Raw genomic sequence first — 9,635 nt, 5'->3', positions numbered from 1 at the left:
TTTGAATTGCTGCAATGAGACTGAGCAAAGAAAAATTCTAAGAATGTGGCTAAAATTGTTTTAGGTTGATGTGAAAATCATCACTTACTTACAGTAGTTAAAATGCCATTGTGTCCAATCAGTTGATAAGGTTTTTCTTTTGTCTCCCCCCTCCCTTTTTTTTCAGTGTTAGCAGTTTAGACTCTTTTGGGCTGAAAACTAACTGAAATGAGGATATAGTTCATGTGTTAAGCTAAACTTCATTGCAATTTCCTATGGGGAAGAGGTTATAACAATGCAATACAGCTCAAAACAAAGGCAGGAGTAAGCAGGTTCTTTGTAATTAATGATATTTCTGAATCACCTACGGCAATTACCTGCTGTGGCATTATGGGAGACAGTTCACCACCTGTGAAAGAGAGGTAGAAGGAGAAAAGAATGAGAGGAAAATTTGATAAGAACAGGGGCAAGAAAGCAGTGGATACAGCCAGGACAAATAGTTGCTGTTGAGAAAAGCTGCAAGTGAAGAGTAAATATTTGATAAGAAATGGACTTGAAGCTGAGGTGAAGATGAACCTTTGTGTCATGGGAAACAGGACTTTGTCCACTTCCCTTAGACAATCAGGGTTGTATCAAAAATATCTGAAACAGTCATTAACTTTACAACAATTTTAGGGAGAAAGTTGAGAATGGATCTTGGTTTTGTAACAAGCTGAAGTAGATCCAAAAGCAGTCAAAATATTTTTTTATTTACTCCGTTTATTTATTAGAAATCAGACATGGGGGAAACCATCTATCTCTCTCAATCTTCAGCTCTCTGTGATCTTTCCCTGCCAGTTTGGCTTACTGACACTTTCCTTCCCTTGCAGTTTGTTCTTGAAGCTTGAGAGCTGTGAGGGCTCCCTGACACCCTCTCCTTCTTGCCCAGTCAATGGGGAGCTGAGAGAGTCACCAGTGTGTCCCCAAAACACCCCTCATGACCAGGATGGCAAAACTGAATTTTCTTCACTGATATAACCAACTTTCAGAAGGATCCTGCAGTAGTTTGGGCCTTGTGTGGTTCACAGGAAAGTGAACAGGCAGAAAATCTGAATTCTTCTGTTTCTTTTTCAGTCACAGTATTTCCTCTTTGTACAGCCTTTACAGCTGACCTGGTACTGCCTGATCACTGCTGTGAAAATTCCATCACTGTTTTCAGTTATTCTGTACAAGCAAGACAATTTGATAACCTGGTTGCTCTTTTCCTGCACCCTTCTTTAAACCTGCCTTTATTAGTATGTGCACAGCACTATCTAATGTATGTCATTTAAGTGTCTTTCTGCATTATTTCAGTATAAAGCAGAACAGAAACCAAGACACTTTGACTTCCTTATTCAAACTTAGTTTCCTTCTTTGTTAGAAAAACCTTTGTCTCAGTATGACCAGAAATGGAATTCCCACCAGTTTCTATATAATGTCAAATTTAACTTACAGATATTTTGTTAAATTCAGATTGGATGCTTATTTGAGTGCAGTTTCTCCTTTCTCTGTGCTCTATCAGGACCTAATTCTGGGAAGTGAAGGTCTCAAGGCCAAGACTCATTGACCATTATTTGTGCTTTTCAAGCACATCTAAATCTTTGTACTACAATATCATCTCCTGGATATCAAGAGAAATTTTTAAAGCCTAACTCCTTGCTCAAAATGCAATTTGTGAGCTGGACTCCCCTCAACTTTGCAAAAGTTAACTCCCAGAATCACACTTGAGTCCTGTTCCAAGAGAGGATTCATCAATTGGTAAACAGCTTTATATTGCCAAACCTTGGCCAATAAAAATGTCACTTCATGAAGATTCATTTGTATGAAGGACAAGGTCAGGTGTCCTGGGGGTTTTAATTAAACAATTTCAATGTGTAGGTTTGTGGAAATGTCTGAAGTAGTTTACAAGACTTATTTTTCTTGGACAGCCTTGGGAAAAGTGTAATTGATAATGGCTGATCATAAAATAAAAATATATATGTAAGTTAAAAAAAAAGCCACACCAGTTTACTAACTCTTGTATTATGTAAACATAAGGATGTAACCTCTTTTGGCCAAAAGAGCCCTGAAAGTGCTATACCTTCTCTATGGACACAAATTTGGTGGGTGTAAAATATTCATATTCTCTGGGAGGACAGTTCCATTGAGATAATGGCCTATGGCAAGTCAGAATGAAAATACTAGAAATGAAAATTATATATATATATATATTTTAGAAAAGAAAATGTGAAAGTCATTGACAAAATTATTACATCCAACTAATTTACATTTCAGTGGGCCTTAGTTTATCTCACATCTCTTTCACCACACACAGGTAATAATTCTACAACAGATAAAAGTAAGTGATGTGATTTTCAGTCATATCATACAGTATATAAAAACTGTCCATGTTAATGCCTGCCATACAATCACAGCTGTTAGTTTTCCTTAGCAGTGTTTTGGAGACTCTCAGTCACTTCTATCCCCAAAACAAGCTCCCCCCACCCCATCAGTGTCCTCTCCTCCTTCGCTGGTTCTTGCTTGGGAGCTTCAGGAGACTCTCCCTGTACTTCACATTTGTGTGGAACAGTTGGACCATCTCATGGTCTTTGTTATCCAAAACTCTGGGCAGAAAGAGGGAGGATTTCTGTGTCCTGCGAGTTTTGAAGCCCCTTCTGGGTCGTCCTTTGCCATTGATGGAGACATACCAGAGTCTCTCTGTGCTGGCTTTGCGCTTGGTGCCAGCTCTGCTGGGCACAGTCCGGTAGGGACGTGACGCGTAGGTGTTGTACCCCAGCTCATGGATCCTCTCCACGAACTCACACTCAGAGTTGTAATTTTCCTGTGGAGGAAAAGAGAACAAAATCTTAAGCAAAACTCTACTTCAGTTTTAGGATAAGGAGAGCAACACCCTTGGGAAGAAAACCTCAGACTTAGCTGCAAAAAGCCAGCACAAAAGAAGTGCTGAGTCCGAACTGCTGCAAAACAAGGTGCTCCCTCAGCAGTGTGAGCACTCTGTGGATCAGAGACAGACAGAGGGCCAAAACCAAACTGAAAAGAAAATTTAAAAAAAAGATACAAATAAGAATGAGTAGCTCTGCTGATGGTTCAGCTGTAATTTTTTTAGTGTGTTTGTGCTTATGAAATTAACGTGGCTGTGAATAGGATGGATTATTTAATTGCTGCCTGTCAATCTTTGCCTTCTGTTAAAAAGGCAAAATCCTACAGTTTGGTGTAAAATGTGGCTCTTTAATTGGTATATTACTTGTTAGGTACATTTGCAGTCTGTTACACCCAGTTTGGTTTGGATATTTGAGCAGTAAACCACATCTTCACAGAGCTTCTTTACTTTGCCATAACAAAATGGAAGGAGTCTCAGCCCACCAGTGTGTTCCTTGGTTACAAACTCTAAGGGAGAACATTCACCCAGCCCAGATGCCCACATTTCACATGGTCTGCCAAAATTTGCCCCTTACCATCTGGTTCTTAACTGAGAAAACCGTGCAAAAAGCCTGGCACAAGCCATTCCTTCCCCCTTCCTGGAAGCAACACAAGGGACCTCCCACGCTGGACCTCTTTTCTGAGCTACAACCCCATCTTTGCTGTATCTGTGTGATGAAGATTTCAGTATCTAACAGAACAGTGGGAGGGAACTGTTACCATTGTCTTTACAGAGGTTTCTTATTCGGCATCGCCCCTCTGGAGGACATAGAAAGGGCACAGGTAGCTAAACTGGGGACAGAAAAGCCAGACACTCCTCTAACAAGGTGTCTCTAATGCTGTTCACTCCCCACAAAAGCTGATGGGCGTTTAACAAGGTTTTAAAAGGCTCCACATGTCTCAGCTTCCCAGATGTAAAAAGGAAGCGTCCTTCTTTGCAGGGACAAGGTTTCCATGTGCTGTGGTGCTGGAGCCCACACAACTACCAGATGGAGCGGGATTTGTCCTGCTGTCTGCTCCCATTCTGGTTGGAGGGGGGGGGGCGGTTATCACAGAGGATAAATTTAGAGGATTATCACGATCTGCTAAGGGCACAAAGGAATTCTGCACCCTCAACAAACTACTTTCATTGACATGGGAAAATGAGTGAAGGATAACAGAGTTATTCCAATAGTATTTCATAAAATGCTCCCTGTGTGATTATTCTTGAATTAGCAAGTCTTATTTGAAACAGGGGCCTGGACCAGCAATATCAGTAAAGTCGTTGGACAGTTTTCTCTTGGCAAGCAAAGACAGAGAGTTTCTCCTGAACTGAGCCCTCACCCCTTCCTGCTTCTGTAAAAAAAGCTGGAGTGAAATAGCTTTTCCTGGATTGTCCCTCCAGCTCTGAAACACAAGTCTGAAACAGTCTCTCTCAAACTTGAGCTAGAAGAGCAAAAATTTTCTTTTCTACTTATACAGAAACTTTTCATGGTTGATAGTTTTTGGCACACAACAGCTGAACCAACTTCAGGATGGCCTGATCCGTCTCACACTAAAAACAGAAGTCCAGGAAAAAAGAAATCTCAGAGCTATCCTGCTCTAGGCTTTCCTCCAGTTTAGGAGAGGAGCTTTTTGCTCAGAATTTGTTTAGTCTTCTTTTAATTCAGTATAATTATTCTGAAGGAAAAAAACATACCCATTCTGAATAAGAAAAAGATGAGAAAAAATCATCCTTCCCATTAATTTCTTTGAGGCAGATGCTGGCTCTGAACTGGTGAAGGAACTCCATTGAAAAGATGACCGTTTTAATCAGAACCTTAACTGGAAGCATAGAAGTGGCCAGTTTTAGTGCTGGCACAGCAAAGATACCATGTCATCATCCCTCTCTGGCTGCATTTTCTTTTGCCGAAATTGTTTGTGATCTGCCTCTTTACAGCAGCAAAGAACCACAGAGGCCACTTTATCAGTGAGCATCACGTGAGATACATTACAGAAGATGGGCCGTAAACACTGTCAGAACATTCCTGAAGAGCTGGAGTAAAAATGTGTTAAAGTGGGGAGAAAACAGACTTGATTGTGTTACCTCAGTTGCATTCACATGGGAAAAGCTCACACTGCTCAGGGACATATCAGCACTGTTCACATCAACAGAATTGCATCTAATGACTAGTTGGGGGAAGCACTTTGCAAGCCAGCCATATTTACCCTCTTCAAATCTGCTTCCATACCCCAGGATTCCTGGAAAAACCACACAGCATGGCTGTTATGCAGTAAGAGATCACAAGATTGCTTGGGATGTAATCAAAGACAATGGATGGAATTCAAGTAGGTAGATAAAGTGTATCGTACACACTGACAAATGTGCTTTAGTGTGTCCCTGAATGTGGAGAAGTCTAAGCTGAAGTGTTTTGTTCACTGAGGAGAAATGTTGTCTGAGCTGAAAAGGCAAAACTCCCCCTACTATCAGCACAACCCAGATTTTATCTCACAGATCAGGGCTAAAAATTAGGTCAAAGGAGTAAAATGAACTGTTTATTTTCACCTTTCTCTTTTTGCACCTTCTCATACTTCCTTTCCTTGCTATCACCCTGCCTTTTAGGACCTGTAAATTCTTGCACTGCCCAGACAAATGCTCTGTGCTAAGGAACTCCCATCAGGAGGCTGCTTTGCTGTAACACAAATGCTCAGTTACTCCTGGATATTCTTTATCTGCCACGTGGACAGCGTATAAGATCCACATCAAATATCAATACAGGCAATTCTGAATAGAGATGGATGTTCTGCACTGCAAAATATGGCTCCCAAGGTCTTTATCAGTGCACCCACGTGCCCAGAATTTTGGCCATGTGAAATACCTCTGCCAAATGCATTCTTTGTACCTCTGGAAATACATGGAAATACATTCCGTGTACCTCTGGCTTTACAGGCAGTAAGATGTAAAACCACAGCTTCTTTCCACTTTTAAGAATATACTGATCAGGTGCCTGTAACAATTCCAGACAGAAATCTGTCACAATGTTACTCTTTTCTCTAGGAATATTCATTTATAAGAAATCAGTGCTCCTCAGAGGAAATGATAGGCATGTGCTTGACTTGAGTAAAACTTACTGATGCATAAAGTCTGCCCCTTTTGTTCATGGCCAGGTATCTGCCAGAGAACAAGCCCCTGATGGCAACAATTCCAACGTCAACAGCTGTTATTTCCAGAATACCTAGAAAGAGAAACAATTATGAGATATGATATTGCTCAGGTGTAATTTTTTGAGATACATTTTCCAGACTGCTTACCTGCAGGGTATGATTCCACAGTTATCCCTAGCTCACATCAAAATCATAGTGGGAATAAATTACTATTATTTGAAACAACAGCAAGCAATGATGATGTGGGGATTTTGCCTGAGACAAGGTTGACAATAAACCCTGAGATGTCTGATTGAGATTGAACTCCTTCAAAAATGAAAAGATCTGACACCAAACTAGACGTTCACTTAATCCTATATGTGTATAAAAAAAAGTTAAAATTCTCTTTAATGCTTAGGAACAGAAGAACTCTTGACTTACTGAAATCAGTCACAAAGCTGCCCATTTCAGGACAAAGCCCTTGCTGAGTTCTCCAGAGGGTAAAACAGAGTGAGTTTGCTGCATTTTAGAGCGGTGAACATAATCATGAAAGGAACTTGTCATTTAAGAGGTCAATGTAGCCCTCCAGACAAGGACTGTGTGACCATCTGAGACAAATGAAAGGGAGATTTCCAGGCCATCAAAGATGGGCTCTCAAACACAGCAAGTGTTGCAGGCAAGGCTGGTGCAATACCTGCCATAATATTTATGTCCAGCCAAAGGTGCCAAGTAACTCAGAAGATGTTATGTGCATGGCTCTCTAGCTTGTCTCAGTTGTCCAGCTATGACCTGATGGCTCTGTACTGTCTATGAGTGTTTGGAAGCCAGAGGTGACCCTGGCACCCAAATCTGTGCTGTCTCTGTACTTTCAAGAGGTGACGCTGGCACCCAAACCCTTGGGCAATGCTAAAGGCAGAGCCAGGGGGCTGTCCCCTTTGCAGAGCTTGATTGCTGGCCTGTATCCTTGGGCTGAGTTTGGTGCAGCTGTTTTGAATCAGACACCGGGTCGTTGCCGAAGGAGCCTCCTCCGGGCTTTGACAGCAAGGCGGGGAGTTTCTCTAGGAAATAGTGGTTTTCCTTTATGACTTCAGGCAGATCCCTGAGGTCCCCTGTCTCTGTGTGCCATCACCAGGCGGAATTTACGCTTCCAGGGGCGGCGGGGCCGGGGCCGGGGCCGGGGCCGGGCTGGGTGCGGGGGCGCCCGGGGCTCCCCCCAGGTGCTGAGCCCCGCTCTCCTCCCTCCTGCCGGCCTCGCACAAACCCCTTCGCTCCCGACATATCCCCTTTCATCTTAATTATTGCCGATCCCCGGCACATGTCAAAGGGGACAGATGTGATTTAGCCGGTGGAACCTCAAGCCCCCCGCGGGAGCCGGGCTGGGACGGGACGGGGGAGGCATGGGCAGCGCCCCACCCGTCGGAAAGGGCACGGGGACTCGGTCTCGGAGAGGTGCGAGGGCACGGGCTGCCCAGCGGTCCGGGCTGGGGCAGTGTTGGCGTCGGAAGCCCCCGGCGCAATGGGGGCAAGTGACAAGTTGCGCTGTCCCTGTCCCCGTCGGGGGAAACCTGGAATTTGGGGTGTCTCGCTCTGTCCCGGGAGGGACTGAGACCCTCTGCCACCAGTCGTGTGCCCGCACTCCGCAGGGCCGCCTCGGGGGTCCTCTTCCCGATTCGGGGGCAGGGGAGGTTGCCGGTCCCCGGGGACACAGCGGGAGCCGAAGGGTGCGGAAGGGAGCGGCGGGGCCAGCGGGGCGGCTCCCGAAACGCCGGGGCGAGGTCTCGCCCAGCCCGACAAAGGGAGAGGGCACCAGCCCCGACACCTTGGGGGTGCCCCCGGTCCCCGCCGAGCAGCGACTCCGGCCCCTGGACAGCGCGGCACAGGAGCGGAGGCGGGAGAGGCTCCGCCACCGTCCTGTCCGTCCCGTCCAGCGCCCGCTGCCCGCCCGTGCCGGGACAGGACGCAACTGGTGCGGGTTCGGGATCCACCTCCCCGCATGGCCCGGCCTGGGGGGACGCGGGATGGGGCAAAGATGCGCCCGGTACTCACTGAAGACGCTGTTTTTCTCCAGGGTGCCGTTGATCCTGCCGTTGGGGTGGATCTGGAGGTGGTACTTGGTGGCACAGTAGAGCTTCCTGCGCCGGGGCGCTCCCCCGAGGTGCTCGTAGACGCCGCCGCGACCTCCCGCATCCCGGCGCGGCCGGGGGTCGCTCGAGGAGCCTCCAATGGGCTCGGGCACCCCCGCGGCAAACTCAGCAACGTGCAGCAAACTCAGCAACAAGATCCAAGTTATGACCATTGTGGCATGATGGCCGCAGCGCTCAGTGTGCTGCGGAGAGCCGGGCTCGGAGCGAGTGGCACCAGGGGTCCCATCAAAGCCGTCTTGCGAGCAGGGCTCCGGAGTTGCCGAGCACACACTGTTTCGAGCCGTGCGGCATTGGCAAGATGTTATCAAGCCCTTTTATCTGTCTCAGATTTACTTAAATCAATAGACATCAGCAAAGGCCACCGAGGAGTCCCAGCTGTTTGTATTAGATGGAGCTGCCGTGCTCAGCCTTCTCCTTGGGTTTCCAGATAGACAGACAGCATGCGTGAGAGACAGGCGGAGAGAGGGAGGGAGGAACAATTTCGGCAAGAGACTGTGGGGAAAATAGTTGATCGACGGAGCATAGAAATAAAAGCAGCTTCCTGCAACAATAGCCTGATCTACGACCAATTGATACAGAGCAGAGGAAGCAAAAGGTATCAGTCTCGTGTGAACTCCCAGAGTGCAGCGTGGATAAAATTACACAGCATCTCTCTCCCGCCACCGCACACCCCGCACACCCCCGCACGGGGGCCGCCCGCCCCGCCGGGAGTCGCGGAGCAGCCGCGGACCCTCCGCCGAGCTCCGCCACCCCCCGCGCAGCCCCTGGGCCCGGGGAGGGGTCTGATGCTCCAAGCAAACATCTTTGAGAAGTGCGAGTGGAAACTCAGAGGAGCAGGGAAAGGGATGTGGGTTCAGAGCACCCCCGTGGATCGCACTCAGGCGTCGGGGTTTGCTCAGTGTGTCCCCCCCAGTGCCGAGAGCAAACAGTTATTACTGAATCAATCAGTTCACGGTTACAAACAGTACACGTTCTTTAAGCAGAGCTTTCAGCATTTAATCATTTGTCAATTAACTTAGAGTCAGACAAGTGTTATGATTTACATCCCTAAATGTATTTGCAAGAAGACGGAGCTAATCCTTTTTTTTAGCTCCTGTGCCTGGAAAGTCTCATTAGCTGGAGCAGATCTGCACTCCCTACCATGTCACTTCACACAACTGCCTACGCTTTCAAAATAAGATGGGGCTACCTATAAATAAATATAAAAGGAGGCAAAAGGTTCAACAGCTCCGTGAATTACGCTGTCCCTCTGTGCTCCTCAAAGGCAGCTCGTTAATTAGATTTGCATCTGAAACAGGCAGTAGGAGTTTTGGGGAAGTGTTTGAGAGGTTATTAGTATTAATGTGCTTGAAGGGCACACAAATACACCTTTGAAGAGAGTCACGTCAGAATTCAACGTTTGACCTTGATCAATGTATTTTTTTTTCCGGAATTGGTGAATATGAAGAGGTCTATAAATTTTTTTTAAAGACC

At 46.2% G+C, this 9,635-nt stretch overlaps 1 protein-coding gene across 1 annotated transcript; it reads right to left on the bottom strand.

Moving 5' to 3' along the window:
- Positions 1-2,485: 2,485 nt before the first annotated feature.
- Positions 2,486-8,314, bottom strand: FGF3 (fibroblast growth factor 3). Its single transcript, XM_071557118.1, has 3 exons — positions 8,065-8,314; positions 6,007-6,110; positions 2,486-2,818 (listed from the first exon to the last, which is right to left on the bottom strand). Exons 1-3 carry the CDS (start codon positions 8,312-8,314, stop codon positions 2,486-2,488), a joined length of 687 nt encoding a protein of 228 aa, XP_071413219.1.
- Between the last annotated feature and the right edge of the window lie 1,321 nt (positions 8,315-9,635).

This window comes from Pithys albifrons, chromosome 6, assembly GCF_047495875.1.
Source record: "Pithys albifrons albifrons isolate INPA30051 chromosome 6, PitAlb_v1, whole genome shotgun sequence".
Taxonomy (NCBI): domain Eukaryota; kingdom Metazoa; phylum Chordata; class Aves; order Passeriformes; family Thamnophilidae; genus Pithys; species Pithys albifrons.
The sequence above is the reverse complement of the archived record's forward strand: the minus strand, read 5'-3'. Positions and strand labels throughout refer to the sequence as shown.